Here is an 18,637-nt window from a genome sequence, read left to right on the forward strand (position 1 = left end):
AATCTAAATCTCGTCAACCGTGTGAGTCACACTTTTTTTTTTTCAATGTTTCTTTGCATTTTTGAGGAGGTAATAGTAGTCGGAATTCACTTGAACTTAAACCTAAGAATGCTGGCTAACAGTGCTAACGACTCCGCTAAAGCTACAGTGTATGCGGGCTAAGACTCACTAAACCAACTTTTGTTTACTGAGGTCGGTAAACAAAAGCAGAAATTAGAATAACAAAACGAGCAACTCCTCGACTCGATCCTCTTCAAATTCGAAGCCTTAACATAAGAAAATTATGTGAAAGGAAAAATTTAAATATGTAAATATATATATATATATTTATTATTTATATTTATTATGATGACTTATTCTCGTTATCGTATTCTCTGGTATATATAAAGTGGATCGTAATGAGACAAGGCAGAAGGAAAGGGAAAAAAAAGAAGAAAAAACAAAAGAAAAAAAAGAAAAAAAATGAAAGAAAATGAAAGGAAAAACTGGAAAAAAAACAAAGAAAAACAAAAAATGGTAAAGAAAGAAATTAGAAAGAAGGAATCAGGGGAAAAGAAAAAAGCGGATAAAATGAAGAGAGAAAAGAAAAACATTGAAAAAGAAGAGAAAACAATGCGAAATGACCATAACTTCCCTCCCCTCCCCTCCCCTCAACATTTCAAAATCCTACCCAGCATGCCCCACGACATCTACATACGGGTATTTTATGTGACAACAGCGTGCTTTACTCTTTTCACTGACCGCCATCTTCTTTCACGTTTTAGACTATTTGTCAACTTTTACCTAAAAAATAATCCAAAATGCCTATCAGAGGATCAGGAAAAGGCGATGACATCGGGTGAGAATTATTTCTAATCACTCTGTGAAGTTTTTAAGGAGTATTTCTGAGTATTTATGCGTTTTTTGGTGCTTTTTTGTATTCAAATGTCATTGCACGAAGAGTCGTATTAACCACGAGGTTCATTCTTTCTTTCGTAGAAAAATCTTTGTCGGTGGTTTGGGACCCAATACAAGCAAAGGTAGTACAGCTTTAGTAGTCTTTACGCTACTTCTTTTCATTAATAACTAAATATAGTATAAATATCATACAAACGTATCGTAATTATAAAGAGGCGATGAAGGTATAAAGCTTAAATTTATATGAATTCCATATTTTCCCCCGCAGAATCATTACAAGATTATTTTGAGAAGTTTGGACAAGTTACAGATTGTGTATTAATGACAGACCCAATAAACAAACATTCTAGGTAAGATTTGGCAACCTGTATTTTGTATGAAAGTGTGAAAACTACAGAATATAGGACCCATGCCCAAACAGATAATAAAGAATTGTTAGACTGGTTTACACTGGCAAGACAAGCTGTTAATAAGCAGTACACTACTGAGTCTGCGTATGTTGCTTCTGACTCCGATACGACGCTAGTGTGAACATGTTAAAATCTACAAAGCTTTTGCTGTTGTATCACAGTGTGGGACAATAACAACAGAGCTAGGCTCCAAACTAGGTGAAAGCCCAAAGATCAAATTAGAATTTAGAAGTTGATTTTTGAGGGAGGAAAACCAGGGAGAAAAACCCTTGAAGCACAGGAAAGAACCAACAAACAACTCTACTCACATACAAAATTGAGATCGGCAGGACTCGGCGGAGCATTAGCAGTGCATGCCACCGGTGCTTCTCAATGATCGGCAAGGCAAAGTTTTGGCAAGACAAGTCACAGTTCAGGCTGGACATTATCTGATGTCTGGCCGTTATTTTTATTCCTGGATACCACCATTGGAATAATGAGAGAATAGAATACCCACATAAGATGCAGAATATTATAAAGTTCTACTATGACCTTGTAATTGAACTTATTTTGTATATATTTTTGTAGAGGGTTTGGTTTTGTAACATTCAGTGATCCCTCAACTGTCCAGAAGGTTGTCAATACACCAGTCCACCAACTTGATGGCAAGAATGTGAGTGTGCTATTGTAAAAACCTTTGATATCTATCCATATATTTGTTAGAAAATTCCTTGGGGACTGTTAATTTTTTACACGCCATTGATGCTGTTGGGATTTGGAGAGGGGCTGATGGGATTTGGGGAGGGGGCACAAAATACATAGCATTTAAGGGGGGAAAACAATAATTTATTCGCATCAGCGCATCAGTGAGTGCAAAAGGAGATATCGAGTTTAGTCCTATTCTGAATATCTCCTAGGATCAAATTAGAATTTACTAGTTGGTTTTTGCGAAGGGAGAACCAACAAACAACTCTACTCATACAACACCGAGGTCGTCGGGACTCGAAACTGGGTCGCGTTGGTGAGAGGCAAGCGACCGCTCTCACTGCTACGCCACCGATGCTTCCCATGGGAAAGCTAGGGGGCAGCCCAAAAAATAATTAGCTAAATAGACAATTTATTTTTTAAATTATCTGGTTTCAATAGGGGCCACATAAAAATTCAGTTTGGAAAGGGTTCATACATCTCTCGCTAACAATTCACAAAATCCCACCCAACTCCCCTATGGCCATAAAAAATGAACAGTCCCCTAGCTACTATATACTATGCTTTTATGAAATCTGACCTGCCTTTTGGCCAGTCATTACGGAAGCCCTGCATTGACTATAATATGCTGAGAGAACAGATGCTATGTGAAAATGGTTAATAATTTGGGTGGTAACTCGTTATATATTGTTTTGAATTAAGATTGATCCCAAACCTGCTGTACCAAGAGGACCAGGACAAGCACTACAAACAGGAGTAGCTCAGGTACAACTTTTAAAATCTCTTTTCTTTCTTTAAGGGTGCTTAAAACAGATAATTTGTGATACTACAGTGTGTAACACTACTCCCTCTAAACCAAGTAGTTGTGACATAATAGACAATTAAGACCAACCAGTATTAACAAGAAGGCAATATTTCAAGCCATATGTTCTGAGGGCGCTGTTGATTATTTCGGAGTGGCCAGTTTTTAATGGTCAAGCCAGGTCTTTGAACTGGACAAACGAAGCCTCCATCATTTCTAAGAGTCAAGGAGCACCATTTGTGAACTGTATGTTTGGTCTGATCATTTCAACTTATTCGAAAGCCCCCTTCGTTTAGACCTTAAACTCTTGCTGATTTGAATGTATTTTTTATTATTTTTTAGCAAAAAGTCAATAACAATGAATTAAAGGTTTTTATTGGCGGTATCGCAATTGGGACTACAGAAGAGGACATAAAACAGTACTTCAGTGGGTTTGCCGAGGTGAGTATCTTTTGATGATAACCACTCTATAATGAGTATTCTAATGGGTCCTCGATGCTAGTTGCAAAGTATTGGTGTTGAGAAAAGGTATTGAGCCCCATCCCAAATCCTCTCTACCCCTACCTGAACTCCTTGCACTTCAAGTTAGGGTCATAACTGTACTTAAATTAGCTTTTGCGAAGTTAAAGAAGTTTGTTCCATTATGGGGCTGTTTGGAGGGACGCTTTATCACTCAGTTGACATTTTATGCATCAAAAAATAAAGTCTATTTTCTTGCCTTGCTTCAATGATCAAATCTGAGTTAAGAAAACTTCATTTGGTATTGCTGTACTTTTGTTGTAGGTTAAAAACGTACAGTTGATCGCTGAAAAAGGGACCAAAAAACCCAGAGGTGAGTTTGTTACTACATTACCAAAAATAGATATAATACAAGATATCTGGGTGAAAAAGAAATCCATTCAGATTATGATTGAAAAGTAATCTTCCAGGGTAAAAAAAGCCTTGCTAAATTATTCCAAAGCTTTTTTTTACATGAAATATAATATATATTAACATAGTGATGGTCTACCTGTTGTAACATTTCAGAATTATGAATAATCTTTGTAAGGTTCAGTCCTTTGATACTGCCATAAAAAGGTGGGGGGGGGGGGGGGGGGGAGCAAAAATTCATCAGTGCCATCTACTGTATGTATCTAAGCTGCAAGTTCACTCCCAAAAGCTAATTGGTTATCTACAGTAGTCCAAGTTTGAATCTTATAAACCCAATAAATTCAATAGCATCAATCTTGTTTTTTACCATAACTTGGAAATTTCTTGCTAGCTGATTGCCTTAGAACCATTGTCGATTAGAGGATTAAACCTGCTTGTGTTTATGACATCCGTCACGCGCACTGAGCAAGCGGATGAAACAGCTTTTCCAAACTATTTACTTGTCTTTCTGTTCAATTTTTTTGACTTTGTTATGGTAAAAAACAAATCAAAGTCAGTTTTCTATGGGTCTGTACTGTAATCGAACATGAAATGACGTCAGAAATGATCCAAACGTTGCAGTGAAACCACTTGAGTTTGGATCATTTTTGACGTCATTTCATGTTCGATTACAGTACAGAGCCATAGAAAACTGACTTTGATTTGTTAATATTTCTCAAAATATCAAAATATTTCTGGTATTTTGCCTCTCACAACACTCTATAACTTTTCCCTATAGTTTTTATACTAACTTAATCTAATTATTTTACCTTAAATTATAAATAACTCATGGCATGAACACAGTGAAATATTCATTGATATTACCTCCCTTTCAGTGTTGAGTCATTTCCTTAACCAAAGATTACACCTTATAGCCTTTTCTAAGCCCTACATAAAAAGGAGTTTCTAGCTTAAGATTAATTGGCCCTAACTGGTTGAAATTAAGATCTATGTCGTACAGGGAGGACACTTGAACCATGAACGCTTCAAGGTTTTTTTGACATTTTTTCATAACTATCCAATCAAATCTCTCTGTAAAAACAAAGGAGTCAAACATTTTTTAGGCTCCACCCAATCACGACAAACGACGGGAAATCTTAGATGTTCCATTTTTAGCTCACTTAAGAAGTGATTATGCAAAACTGTGGCACAAAGTGCAAATTTTCAATAATTTACAGAAATAAAACAAAAATGTCATTCATTGACGAAGTAGCTGTTATAAAATAATTAATACACTTTATATTAACGGCAACAACTCAAGAGACTCTGGAATCGCATGAAAATGTTGGAACCTCGGCAAGAATCTGGGTTCTGATTGGATGATTTGAAAATGTTAAAAAAGACCTTGTAGTGTTCATGGTTCGAGTGTCTGCACAGTAACATATTGAAGTCAAAAACATTTGGGAGTATTCTTTTCTCCTTGCTATAGCCAAAGCAATGAGAATTACGAATAAATTGGTTGATTACAGCAACAACAAAATAATAAATGAAGAGTAGACTCGTTTGACCTTTGGGTTAAATTTATTGGTGTTGCTGTTATATGGAATGGTATTTCGAATTTCATATATATAAATTATTGTTAACTCCCCTTTCAATAAGATATAAGCTTAAGTATTTATGCAATTGACAACCTTTACGCAAATTTAGTAACCTCCAAAGAGGGGGAACCCCTAACTGTTTATTGTTCGAAAATATGACATTGTACCAAAAAATGCTGTAAATTGGAAACATTTTGTGGGTACAAAAGATTCTAAGCTTAAGATTATTTCTAACCTTAGACCGAAATTTTATGTTTTAAAAATGTTAATCTGGAATTTTGAGATTTTGAAATTAATCTAGAGCTTATAACTTATTGTTAGGGAGAATATTATATTAGTTGTACACGCTGTACCCATGATGATGTTTCAAAAGTGCACCTGCAAAATTGCTTCAAAAAGTTATTTTTTCATATCTTGTTTTTAACATTTTTGGTTTGATGTGTGAAACAATAGGCCCTTTGCAGCTAGTGGTCACGTGCTTGGATACCGCTTAGCAACACAAAACTGGAGAGCAAGCCTTCCAGTAAACAAAAGTTGTAATAGGTCAAGCACGCGTGGTTTTATACGATAGTTTCATCGTTCAAAACGCTTAATCCTTTTGCCCTATCTACAAACACAGTAAGATAATCTTAAATTCTCTCCTTTGGACTCGATTTTTGGTTCGAAGTAACGATATTCTTCGCATTATCGCGAAAAAATTGTCACCGCCGGCCCGCTCGACGGCTGAAAAACATGGCGACTTCGCAAGGTATGTACTTCAAAACTCTCCTTTTTTTTGGTTTCTTTTCAATTATTGGACTTCTAAAATCTCTAAAATAACAGTTTAGATTGTGAATGGTGATCGATTGTAATTGGACGGTATTTTAATGGACGATTTGTTTATTTTTTGTGAGAGTGATTCCACGTCTAAAGTCAAGACTAACCCATGTTTACATATATTCGCTGTAGATGTTAGAACTCCCGACGAGCCATCACATACCAAGAAAAATTCTTCGTACTGATATTTTTATATTTATTTTTGTTTTAGATGAAGTAGAAACTCAAGACATCTCTATCTTTCCTTCCCTCACCTTCGATGATGTAGGGAGCTACGCTATAGAGAAGTCTGGCTGCACAAGCACTTCGAAAGCGTACAAATTTATGGCGGAACCAGGCTATTTACATGACGTTAAAGGTACTTGATAGCCAAAATGTTTTTTCTATTTCATTATGATATGAATGGCAGACAATTCACACTAATTTTTCCAATTTTTTAGTGATATATACCGACCAGTGCGTGAGAGTTAAATGCAAGTGTTACCGCTCAATGAGGAAGTCTGAACCACCGCACATTTTAGAGGTGTCAGTCCAGAACAACAATTTGACATTGCTGTCTGGGCTGTGCTCATGTGTAGCCGGGGCAGGTGGATACTGCCATCATGTGATCGGGCTTCTTTACTATTTAGCCCTTCTTAAGCAACTGGGACATCGGACATTGCCTGATGAGCTAACATGTACCAGCATGAAGCAGCGTTGGAGCATACCTAGAGGATCCAAAATCGCACAAAAAGAAATACAAGACGTGCTAGTGAAAAAACCCCAACTTGGCGCTTCGTACAGTAGATATATCAAGAGTAATTTGTATTCCCCATCTACCCAGTATCCTACCCTCACAAAAGAGCACTTTAATGGCTTCCAACCACCTTATCCTCTCTTTACAACCATTCTGCCCAATCAAGATCAACTTGGCAATATCCCATTTGTACAGAGCAAGTTTGGAAATGTCCCAAAAGGCTGTGTCCTGTCATATCAACAAAAGATGTCAACTGACTACATCATAAATGATTTTACTTGCACTTCTTTCCCAGAGCTTCCCCTCTCAAGTGCAGAGGACAGATTTAATAACAATGTGTCAATCTGTCTTGACAGTCGTCAACAATCTATATTTGGAACATTGTCTGTGACAACAGAGTCATCACTGAGAGTGCAGCAGCAAACAGTCACTCAAAGTCAGAGTGATGTATGGCACCTGCTCAGAAAAAAAAGGGTAACAGCAAGCAAATTTGGCATTGTCGCTCGCCGGGTGTCACATTTTGACACCCTTGTCAATCAGCTAAACCCCACCAGATTTGTACAAACTGCAGCAATGAGAAGAGGCATTGAACTTGAACCACATGCTGCCATGGTCTATGCTAGCAATGCAAAGGGTGGAAGAGTAAACCTCTTCCCATCTGGGCTGATTGTCCACCCAAAGTGCCCATGGCTAGGTTGTAGCCCAGACAGGAAAGTTTATGACCTTGATGCCGTAAATAATGGTCAGAATCCCTTTGGCTTGTTAGAAATAAAGGTCGTTAAAGAGGGGGAAACATCATTTGACAATGTGAGGTATCTCACCAAGGACCAGAACACTAACCAGTACAAACTGAAAACAACAGACATTTATTATTACCAGATCCAGTGCCAGCTTGGACTCACAGGATTAGAATGGTGTGATTTTTTCAGTTACATTGACGAAAATTTGTTTGTTTGCTCTAGAATTAATTTTGATTCAGTGTTTTTCCAGCAAGCAAAGGACAAAGTTGATAGTTTTTTCTTCAATTACTATTTACATTAATACACTAAGATTTTTGTTGTTGTTCTCAAACCATGGCCAGATTTCTTATGATAACAAATATTATATTATTTTTATTAATGACAAATCAATTCATAATCTTAATTTATTTTTTATTATATTTATATCATATTAGTATTATATTTATTTGTGCTATTTAGATTTTGTGTTTGTTCATTAGTTTTTTTTTTTTGAGTTTTCATTTACAAACAAATTGAAATAGTTACAAAAAGCAATCCAAGACACATGATAAACCAACCTGCATTAAAGATTATCTAATGGGTTATGTAAGCCACATTAATCATACATTCACCAACTTCTTACAGACACTATGCCTCATTATTACCATTGGATAAAATAAGTGGGCCTTGAAAATTTGTAAGGAGGCAGGCTACAGTATATAACTGATTGACTGAACCTAAAGTGGACAATGGCACATCTGAATCAAAAAAGTGGTACTCTTTGACTCTTCTTATTGCCCTCTCGACATGAATTCTAAGACTTGCTAGTGTCTTTGTTTTTTGAACATCTGCGGCCTAGAATTGTTCCTGACTTTCAAGAAACGGAGGAATATTTAACTCTACCCGCTTCTCCCTAAGTAAATCTTCAATGTCAAACCCTTTGTCTGCCATGACTGAATCACCAGGTTCTAACAAATCTAGAATGCCGCTGCACCTTGTGATTTCCTTATCACTAATCCCCCCTGTGTAAAGGCTAGAAACGAAGCTAATAGCTCCATTAGGGGTAATGCCTATCAAACCCTTGAGTGTAGTATTACTCTTATAACTAGAATAAAGCTGCGACTGAAGTAGTAGGGAGGTAGGTGTTTGAACAAAAATCTCTGTACAATCTAAAATGACACGTGTGCTTGCATAAAGCTTTTTAAAACCTTCTGGCATAAACCTATCAACATCTTGCCTTGAAGGCCAGATCACTTGACTACCAAGAAGAAAATACAAAAAATTAGTCCATGTGATCAATTTCCTGCAAACTGACGATTTATGTATTCGGAACCTATGAGCTAAATCCTGTCCGAATAGACCTAGTTTGAGGCGTACACAAAACATAAACAATTCATCCACAAGAAGCATATTTCTTGAGTCTGGTCTACTTTCTCTTTCTCCAGAGGCATAACAATATGTCATTTGTGCAGCACATGGCTGCAAAAACTTAAAAAAGAACTGAATATGTAAATAGGATGGGAAACCTGTATAAAATCTTATGATCTCATTGTCTGTGCCAAATCTCTCAAGCCCAAATTTATTAAGTGCTAATTGTTCTGCAGCTTGCCTCTTAATGTCCTCAATTTCTTTTGCAGCTTCAACTTTAACCCTTTTTATTTCAGTGAGGGCAGCTGCAGTTTCATTTCTACTTTGTTCAAGTTGCTTTTGTGCATCTTGGAACTGTGCTCTGAGTGACTGGACTTGTGCTTGTAGGTCATCCATGCTGAAGGTTGTAGAAGTGCTGGGACTATTATCTTCATTGTCATCACTTTCATCTGTCTGAGTGTCTCTGTAAAAAGGTTTTGAAATTATGATGACACTCAGTTCACACTCAGTTCACACTAAATAAAAAATTATAAAAGACTAAATTATTAAAATTATAAAATTATTTTGGTTTAAACCAAAATAAACATCAAGTACGATTCCATCAGTCAAGTCTAAATGAAATGTATTGAAGTAGAAATATGTGATATTCATTACCTATCTACTTGTCGAATTATCTTTCTTCTTGCTTTGGATTTGGTTGACCAGTCAAAGATTGATGGTACAGCTTCTCTTTTTAGCAACTGACGTCCAGAATCAGTGGGAGGATTGTAATCTTCCTCAGTGAAGTGTTTTGAGCACACTCTGGTACTTTTGTTAACCTATTATAAATCAAATGTCCTTTTAATAACAATGTAACTGTATTCAACTATTTTTATCTTCATTACAGTTTTTTAAAGATCCACAGGCAATTCGTATTGTGCATTGATATTGTTAGATTCCTATATACCTTGAAGTGTGGGCCCACATCTCTTCGTATCTTCACCAGCCATTCCTTTTTCAATTGCTCATCCCTTGCACGGCCTGGTAAGCGGTGAAACTTTAAATCAGGATGATATCGAGAATCTCCGTTACACAAGGGAACACAACAATGGTACGAAGAATTTTTCTTGGTATGTGATGGCTCGTCGGGAGTTCTAACATCTACAGCGAATATATGTAAACATGGGTTAGTCTTGACTTTAGACGTGGAATCACTCTCACAAAAAATAAACAAATCGTCCATTAAAATGCCGTCCAATTACAATCGATCACCATTCACAATCTAAACTGTTATTTTAGAGATTTTAGAAGTCCAATAATTGAAAAGAAACCAAAAAAAAGGAGAGTTTTGAAGTACATACCTTGCGAAGTCGCCATGTTTTTCAGCCGTCGAGCGGGCCGGCGGTGACAATTTTTTCGCGATAACGCGAAGAATATCGTTACTTCGAACCAAAAATCGAGTCCAAAGGAGAGAATTTAAGATTATCTTACTGTGTTTGTAGATAGGGCAAAAGGATTAAGCGTTTTGAACGATGAAACTATCGTATAAAACCACGCGTGCTTGACCTATTACAACTTTTGTTTACTGGAAGGCTTGCTCTCCAGTTTTGTGTTGCTAAGCGGTATCCAAGCACGTGACCACTAGCTGCAAAGGGCCTATTGAATCTTCATCATGTATTATTATGAATGTTTTTATAATTTATTTCTATTTAGTACTAACTAGTGTGGTTTTATTTATTATTTTAGATACAGCCCTACTACACCTTTAAATCCTTAGCCTTAATCTACTATAGCTCTTGTTTCTAAAATGCTTCAGTCCTTGTTGTCTATCTTTGTATTGTTGTGTTGTATTTGCTTTTGTCTTGTATATTGGTGGTTTTCTACACTAACTCTTAGAAGTATACTAAACTTATTTCACTATGAACTTCACATTTTTTTGCCATTTATATTGCACGAGGCAACTCAAAATCAAATACCTTAATGCTTAACTCTTAACTGAAAAAGAAATCCATTAGTTTTTCATAGTTAACTTTTATTTAAGACAGTCAATTCAAAAAAATGTTGACATAGACTGGCTCAAGCCTATGCGACTGGGCCAAAACTGAGTATAGGTAGAAATCACAGAAGCAGTTGCGCAAATCCAATGGTTTCATCTACCCATAGTTTTGCTTACTGAAGTTTGTCTAACAAACTTCAGTAGGAAAAACTATGAGTAGGTGAAACTATGATAATTCCCTGAATGGATATGCCTCACAGTACAGACCATTATTTTATGAGCAGCAGTTGTTGAGGGAGATATTCTTATTGTAAGTGTGCAAATGATGAACCACTTCTGGGGCAGCTACAAGATTTTTTCTAGGGGGAGGGGTGTACCATCCAGGATTTTTATTTTAGGATAGGGTGCACCCTTTGCTTACAAACTCAAACACCAGTAGATATCAGGGCATCTAGGGAAGGGGGGGGGGGGGGTTCACTCCCCCTGCACCCCTCCCCTAGGTCTAACCCTGCACTTAAGTGGTTTCTACCCATAGTCACTTTCAGTCAAGTCCTGTAGGCTTGAGCTGCTTGATGACAACATTTTTTGAATGGACTGTATACACAACCATTTTAAGGTTTACAGTTAAAAACCTAATAACATTAACACTCCAGCAAGTTTATTTTTATCAATAAGCACCTAAATTTTGTACAATTTAATAAATTCTATGCTGTAGTCTTGTATCTAAAATTGTGTTTCTAGTCTTAAAATAGGACTTGGCTCTTTTCTTTTGTGTTGTTGCTTGTTTCTTTTGTCGAGGTAGAGGCTTTTGTCGAGGTAGAGGCTTTTGTCGTAGTTGCTGCTGTTATTGTTGCTTCTGCTTCTGTTTCTCCTGTTGTTATTGTTGCTGTTATCGTATTTCTCTTTTAATTTGGCAATACGTACTTTGTTGTTGTTTTCCAAGTAATTCCTAACCTTTCCACAATGTAAATATTGCCTACTTAATTATTTACTGGCTGACAATTATCTGGGTATCTACAAGGATTATAAAAAGTATTGTCAACCTACGAGGGATTACACCTTATAATTAACGTCTTTACTATTCTATTATATTATGGTAGGATTTGGGTTTGTAACATTTGATACAAAGGAAGCAGTTAACAAGGCAGTTGATATGCACTATCATCAGATCAATGGAAAAATGGTGTAGTTAGAGCTCCATAATAATGTTGTTGTAGTTCTTGATTGGATTTGCTGTTATTGAACTAGCTGCAATAGATACCTTAAGATTATCTTTGTTCTCAGGATAAATGGGATATATGAAAAAAATCACTTTTTCTCAATGGAATTTGTGTCATTTCTTTTGTATTTTTCTTTTAACGTTTCAAAACAATTTGTATTAAAAAAATCTTTGGTTTGTAATGTGATTTTAACTTTTCAAGGATTTAATTCTTTTGATACCAGCTAGTTCAAAACAACAATACAGGACTACGAAAAATCATTGTTGTATTTGTCTTTGTTGTCTTTCATTGTCGTTTGAGTCTGTTTTGAATGTGTGTTTTGTTACGTATGGAAAAACTCTGTTTAAAGATAGAGCTTAGATCATATATCTGAAAGTTATTCTATCCTTTAAATGAACATAATTACATTCTTTAATCAGAGTTTTTCTTCATGCTTCACTGATGGCTTACTGAAACTTCAAGGCTAGCTATTGTTTACTTCCGAATTCACACTACTTTGATTAAGAAATTCTAAAGAGATGAATAATTTATGGCCACCAACCTAACACTTATAGGTTAACTTGAAGTTTCTGCTTTCGCTTTTGTCTAGAGTTGGCTTGTAGTGGTTGTTGATATAGTGCTGTGTGAAGTACTGTTGATGTAGTGCTGTGTGAAGTACTGTTGATGTAGTGCTGTGTGAAGTACTGTTGATGTAGTGTTGTGTGTTGTACTGTTGATGTAGTGCTGTGTTGTGCTGTTGATGTAGTGCTGTGTGTTGTACTGTTGATGTTTTGCTGTGTTGTACTGTTGATGTTGTGCTGTGTTGTACTGTTGATGTGAAACCGTTGATGTAGTGCTGTGTGTTGTGTTGATGTAGTACTCTGTGTTTTGTACAGTTGATGTAGTGCTCTGTATTGTACTGTTGAATTTTGCAGTAAAAGGGATCAATGAAATTATTAATACATTCAATTTAGTTCCAAAGCAAATCTATTCCAGATAGCATATTTTAACTTACTATGAGAAAACCTTATTAAATTGAAAACCTAGATATTTTTAGCTTAATTAAGGCTTAATTAACTTACAAATTCAATTACAAATTAGAGTATTTAGCTTAATACTTTGATTAATATATCCTTGCATTCTCATGACTCTTATATTAAGGGCTTGAAAATCCAAGGGTACTTGACTAAAATTATCCTAGATCATACCAATTACCTTAGTTTGGGGATGTGTATATGTTAGTTGTAGTTTTCCGGTGTTAGTAGTGTAATGTGAGCTGCTTGGTTATTGATACTTCAGTTCTCGGGTATTCTAATAGTATACTTATGCTGTCTTTTTGTTTTTTGGATACAGGTCGAAGTTAAAATAGCTGAGCACAGAATGGGACAACCAAAGATGCCCTTTGGTGGACAGGCCAATCCACTTGCTACCCCTGTACATGGAATGCCGGGTGCTATGGGGCGTGGACAGTTTGGCCAACAATATGGAATGCAATCAGGTATGTATTGCAAGTGTGCAAAAGGGTTCACTCCCTCTCCTCATCATTATAGAGTAATCAAGTGTGACATCACGAAAAACATATTTTGGCTCTAAAAAATTTCGATCTCCAATTTAAATAGAAAGCACCACCGGTGCTTCCCTTAAATAGACTGACACGTGATTGTTACTGGATGGCAAAAAAAGCTGGACTTCCTTTATATAAAGATTATTTGCTGGATTACTAATGTCATATCCAAATCCTTTTCAAAAATACAAAAAAATAAGTGTGTTTCCTGTTGCGTGACCGACCATAATTTGCTTTCCGATTTTTGGCGACACTAATATTTTTTCATTCCCAAATGCACCACAGGGTTCCCAGTAAGCTCATTTCCACTGAAAACGAAAAAATACCTTGTCGTATCAGTAAAAAAAATGTCCAACCTACCGACCCCAATTATTTTTCTCATGCAAAAGGCCTTATATGATACTTTCAATTTCAATATACAAAGCAATTTGTTAACAAAGTCATATATCAGCACGTGACTGTTTGTTGCAAAAGACCTATTTTCATAGTTTATTCAATATGGCAGAGGAACCATGAACAGAATATGAATGTTGTTCTCTCCATTGCTTTGAGGGGTTTTATAAACATTCCCCTCTGCAAAAAGCACTGTATACCTTCTCCATAGCTGTCATTATTATCATCTTTCTAGCTTATCCTCAACAAGCAGGTGTAGGACGTGGTGGATATAACGCCAATGCTGGTTATGGGGCATATGGCGCTGTAGGAGCTGGTGCTAACTATGGCTATGGTGGTAAGTTACTTAACAAATCCCTCTTAGATTTCCATTTGATGCCTTAAAGTGTTCAAAACTCAAGTGGAACAAGCAAGTGACTAAGTGGTTTCACTGTAAAGTGAAACATCACATTCCAATCATGATGATTAAAATACCGTTAATTTTGCAATTTTGGAGGTCACACATTTCACAGCACTTAAATTTTGCAAAAAAAACAAAAAAACATTCTAAGTCACTTTAATTTCGCCATTTCACAGAAAGAGTTACTCATTACCTGTTTTAATTCAAACACTCAGCTTTCTTGAACAGTGACTTTATTAATTATCAGTAACAATGATGAAAAATAGTTCGCGTTAATCAGACATGTTCTGGTGCAGTCAGCAACTGCCAAAGAAAGTACTAGCAGTACCAGTGATGGGGAATAAGAGATTGTCTCAGATGTCGAAGCTCATCAAATTCAATATTTATTTAAATGTGCATTATGGGTGACCACTTAATTTTTGCGATTTTTTTTTAAGGGTTCAAATTCACCATGTATGGACAAAGCACCCTAGTAATACTCATATCTGCTAATTTTAGCTCCGCAGACACCTCAAGGGTATGGTGCAGCTGGTATGCCGATGGGTGGAGCCCCTGCAAGTGGAGCAGGCTATACCCCTGCTGCTTATGGAGCTGCCCCTCAGATGCCTGGTTATGGCGTGGGTGCTGGTAGAGAACCTGCTGCACCAGCGTATGGAGCAACACCAGGTAATGATCGATTCATGTTGTGTAGCTGTGGTTAATACATTCACTTTATACGAATTTATACGACCTTAGCAATAGACCTAATCAATTTAGGCAGAATATTTTCCCATTTCATTTTTTCCCATTTTTTGGGTGGCATGGGTGGCGTTCGCAGTTAACGTGTCGTCTTTCACCACTGTGAGTGCAACGGGTCGGGTCGCTGGTTCCAGCCCTGCGGTCGTCACATGTGAATTGAGTTTGTTTGATGTGTTTTTCTCTCCTATGCTACAAGGGTTTTCTCCTGGGTTCTCCGGTTTCCTCCCTCCATAAAAATCAACATGTGAGTTGAGCGTTGTGTGCATAGAATATTAAATGTAGTGGTAAGGCGTGTGAGCGAAAAGTGCCCCCAATTAGTGCAAAAGCGCTACAACGACTAGACACTTAAACAAAGTGATTTATTATTTTTTTTAATTTTTAATTTTTATACCTTATGTCATTTGAGTAGTATCCATTTTCATGTTTTTTATGTGTTAACATTAAACAAAGAAATGATACTCTAGGAAATGAAATGGGAAAACAGTAACTTAGGTCTGTCATGTGTCTTTCTCCGATTTCTCAATCTCAGTTTTTTTATGACCAAAGGATGCCTGTAACATCTTGTTCTATTTCAGGACCTGGTGCTGGAGTACCTGCTCATGGGGAGGCGCCCGCAGGAGGTGACTACTCTGCCTACAGTGCTTATGGTATGTATTTTCTACAGTATCTCTTACTTGGTTGTTGTTTATTGAGGTTTTACATCCTCACAGGGCTTAAAATAACTGGCCAATAAGTTGCGGGTCATGATCACAGGCCTAATTAGTTTTAGCCTAGTCATTTCTCATCTCTTGCTAAATGTCACTGGTCAAAATGACTGGCAAGGCAAAGATTTGACTAGACAAGTTACAGTTCTGGCCGATGTCTGGCCGTTATTTTAAGACCTGCCATCACTTGCCCACACCCATAATACAGCTTTGGCTGCCTGTGGTTAGATGGTAGAACGATGTGATCCCTCTGTTCTTGGAAATTGAATTTTTATGTTTAACGATTGTGTGCTGCCGTCACATAATGGTACATAACCTCTATTAGCCTTTTTGGAGTTGTAGACTATGCGTTGCATTACGGGGAGGTTTTGAGGAATGCTTCATCAGCCTGTTGATATTTTATGCAACACGATTTCTGTGAGTTCAGAATTAAGAATCGTGACACAAGGTGTAAGAGTGTTTACACGGTGCAATGAAGACTTAATCGTTGCCAAAAGTAGAAACGAATTATACCTTTCGCAATGAGTGCTGCAACTTGTCTTGCAAAATGTTTCAATTTGTGCTGGAGGTTACAAGTTTCAAATAAAATTGCTTTGTGTAATCGCATCTTAACTCTTATCTGATTTGTTGGTGTTCTTTTTGTGTGTGTGCAGGACTCGGCAATTACCAACAACAGGATTCGCAGTACGGACCTGCTAGAGGGTCATTTGGCAGTGAAGCTGCATACTCAGCATACCCTGCTGGGGATTCGTATGCCAGTGCAGGTGGTCCCGCTGGGTATGGTGCAGGAGGCAGCGCGGGAGAATCCTTTGGAAGAGGTGGAGGAGCCGCAAGGGGATTCCATCCTTATGGACGCTAAATATCTTATATTTAACTACCATACATTTACTTTATCACTCGTGTAGTCTGCAAGTACTCTCGTTGGGTTTTCCATCCTTATGGACGCTAAATATCTTACATTTAACTACGACACACATTACACATTTACTATATCACTCTTGTAGTCTGCAAAATTCCTTATCCTGTTTAGTTGGCAATGAACGAAAGATTTTACAGTACTTGAACAAAAGATTGTAGAATATTACCGATAGTTATCATACATGTTGGCTTATAATGATACATACCTAGGAAACGCTCTAAGATTTTTATTTATTGTTAAGATTGACAGCTACGTTCCAGATACAAGAATGCTCACTTCATAAGGGACGGACCATTAATGACGTTTTAATGGGAGGCTATATATGTGTTAAATACATCTACAGTTAAAGGCAAATCACTTTTCAACAGTATCAAATGTAGATAGTCCTAGATTGATATTCATTTGTTTGTAAAGACCAGAATTTTCTCTTTTCCCCATCTACTGATTTTACTACTTTGGGCTTGTATAGATTTTAGAGTCCCTATATTTGTAAGTAGCTGGAAACACTAGAATAAAAGATCAGAATTTTCTTTATTCTCTGTATTATTTTTGAGGGATGAGTATCAGAGAAAACCCTGGGATAATTGGAAGGGAAGTGTAGGGATCAAAACATTGGTTGTTTGAGTACGTTTGCGGGTAAAATACTTCAACGTTCAAATTTTTTCATACTTTCATCGATTAACAATACATACGTATTGTAAAGAGTCGAAAAATTGGTGTCTGAACTCGTTTTGGAGATAATTCGCATGGTATTTAGCACCAACTTCTATGAAAAACATTGGAGAGCGTGAAGATTGTGAGTGAGTTTAGTGAAGATTGTCGAGAGACTGGGTTTCTGAACGTTACAACTTTTACAAAGGAATGTATGTTAGCACATTTCTTTTTTTAAATTTCATGTTTACGTGCAATCTTCGCAGTCTAACTTATATCGGTATGACAACTTTTTACTGGGTTACCTATGGCAGCCCAGTCTAAATATGAGTTGCGTGTCTCCGTATTGTCCTGCGTAAGAAAAATGCCAATATTGCGCAATAGTACCCAGGGGTCTTCGCGGTACCACCCAAGAGTCCCTTGTGGACATGATACAGAGATCCCGTACTTGTAAAGTCTGATTTATATTCAAGTGACAGTTGCGCATATTTTCTTTTTCGTTAGTTGCTGACGCCTTAGGAATAAAACAGGACAGGACTAGGAATAAAACTGACCAAGAAAGTTCAAGATGCCGTGAAAAGATCTTTCTTTCATCTTTCTACTCCATTTTTTAATATAGCTTATCAAAGCAGTATTCTATGCTGAAAGAGTTTAATACCCCATTCACACCTAAACGTGTTTAGTTAAACTGTGTTTTCATTAGGAAAAAAATTGAGAAACTGGAAACCTACAAATATAATGAAACTTTGTAAAATATTATCAGAGCAAGACAAAGGATAGCTTACATGCATTATTTCACCAAATATTGTGCAGTGTTCGTAGATAGTTTTTCAAACCTGTGAATGGGGTATAAGATTAATAGCTCTAACTTAAACAAGGAAAATAAAAAAAATTTCCCGTGAGTGAAATGCCATGTTTAATTAATAAAGTCTGGCGACCTTCAATTCCCGGTGCTAGATCGCCTTCACCTTGTTTTACGTCATTTTTAATTGCCGGTTTTTTACTTGAGACTTAATAATGCTAGCGCTATAAACGATTATAGAAAGTATAAAAAGGTTTGTTCGAGTTTTAACTTTGGTTTGTGCTATCGCATGGATTGAGCTAGATTCTTAAAAATAAATGGAACTGCCGACCACTTAAAGTGTTTTGAATTTCTTGACCGGCTGCCGGTCATTTAGACACTCCTATGTGAAAATACTGAATTGGCCGGCAGTT

At 36.8% G+C, this 18,637-nt stretch overlaps 3 protein-coding genes across 5 annotated transcripts; 2 read left to right on the plus strand and 1 right to left on the minus strand.

Annotated features, from left to right (window-relative positions):
- Window positions 1–703: 703 nt before the first annotated feature.
- LOC116286583 (uncharacterized) lies at window positions 704–17,305 on the plus strand. Its single transcript, XM_031693141.1, has 13 exons — window positions 704–838; window positions 979–1,019; window positions 1,166–1,247; window positions 1,875–1,959; window positions 2,694–2,756; window positions 3,136–3,234; window positions 3,577–3,625; window positions 11,955–12,037; window positions 13,407–13,551; window positions 14,246–14,347; window positions 14,909–15,076; window positions 15,724–15,795; window positions 16,506–17,305. The coding sequence occupies exons 1-13, from the start codon at window positions 801–803 to the stop codon at window positions 16,709–16,711; spliced, it is 1,233 nt and encodes a 410-aa protein (XP_031549001.1). The 5' UTR covers window positions 704–800; the 3' UTR covers window positions 16,712–17,305.
- LOC148906606 (uncharacterized) lies at window positions 3,892–8,116 on the plus strand. 2 transcript variants are annotated; one of them, XM_089037562.1, is made up of 3 exons: window positions 3,892–5,988; window positions 6,268–6,414; window positions 6,497–8,116. In XM_089037562.1, exons 1-3 carry the CDS (start codon window positions 5,973–5,975, stop codon window positions 7,831–7,833), a joined length of 1,500 nt encoding a protein of 499 aa, XP_088893688.1. In that variant the 5' UTR covers window positions 3,892–5,972; the 3' UTR covers window positions 7,834–8,116. The 2 variants fall into 2 exon arrangements, with proteins under 2 accessions (XP_088893688.1, XP_088893687.1); XM_089037561.1 differs by having other exon boundaries at window positions 3,892–6,414.
- LOC148906607 (uncharacterized) lies at window positions 7,643–10,665 on the minus strand. Of its 2 annotated transcripts, XM_089037564.1 has the most exons (4): window positions 10,220–10,663; window positions 9,826–10,019; window positions 9,534–9,697; window positions 7,643–9,342 (listed from the first exon to the last, which is right to left on the minus strand). In XM_089037564.1, exons 1-4 carry the CDS (start codon window positions 10,233–10,235, stop codon window positions 8,367–8,369), a joined length of 1,350 nt encoding a protein of 449 aa, XP_088893690.1. In that variant the 5' UTR covers window positions 10,236–10,663; the 3' UTR covers window positions 7,643–8,366. The 2 variants fall into 2 exon arrangements, with proteins under 2 accessions (XP_088893690.1, XP_088893689.1); XM_089037563.1 differs by having other exon boundaries at window positions 9,826–10,665.
- Window positions 17,306–18,637: the final 1,332 nt, after the last annotated feature.

The sequence above is a fragment of the Actinia tenebrosa genome, unplaced genomic scaffold (assembly GCF_029948245.1).
Source record: "Actinia tenebrosa isolate PJP-AT-01 unplaced genomic scaffold, QUT_ActTen_1.0 PGA_scaffold5__44_contigs__length_20552954, whole genome shotgun sequence".
Taxonomy (NCBI): domain Eukaryota; kingdom Metazoa; phylum Cnidaria; class Anthozoa; order Actiniaria; family Actiniidae; genus Actinia; species Actinia tenebrosa.

Excerpts from the sequence above, each read along its gene's own strand:
- LOC116286583 (XM_031693141.1), top strand. The coding sequence starts at position 801 with ATGCCTATCAGAGGATCAGGAAAAGGCGATGACATCGG. Across the intron at positions 1,020-1,165 it reads GGGACCCAATACAAGCAAAG|AATCATTACAAGATTATTTT; the intron begins GTAGTACAGCTT and ends TTTCCCCCGCAG. Across the intron at positions 3,626-11,954 it reads AGGGACCAAAAAACCCAGAG|GATTTGGGTTTGTAACATTT; the intron begins GTGAGTTTGTTA and ends ATATTATGGTAG.
- LOC148906606 (XM_089037561.1), top strand. The coding sequence starts at position 6,189 with ATGTTAGAACTCCCGACGAGCCATCACATACCAAGAAAAATTCTTCGT. Across the intron at positions 6,415-6,496 it reads CTATTTACATGACGTTAAAG|TGATATATACCGACCAGTGC; the intron begins GTACTTGATAGC and ends CCAATTTTTTAG.
- LOC148906607 (XM_089037563.1), bottom strand. The coding sequence starts at position 10,101 with ATGGACGATTTGTTTATTTTTTGTGAGAGTGATTCCACGTCTAAAGTC. Across the intron at positions 9,698-9,825 it reads ATGTGGGCCCACACTTCAAG|GTTAACAAAAGTACCAGAGT; the intron begins GTATATAGGAAT and ends GATTTATAATAG. Across the intron at positions 9,343-9,533 it reads ATAATTCGACAAGTAGATAG|AGACACTCAGACAGATGAAA; the intron begins GTAATGAATATC and ends ACCTTTTTACAG.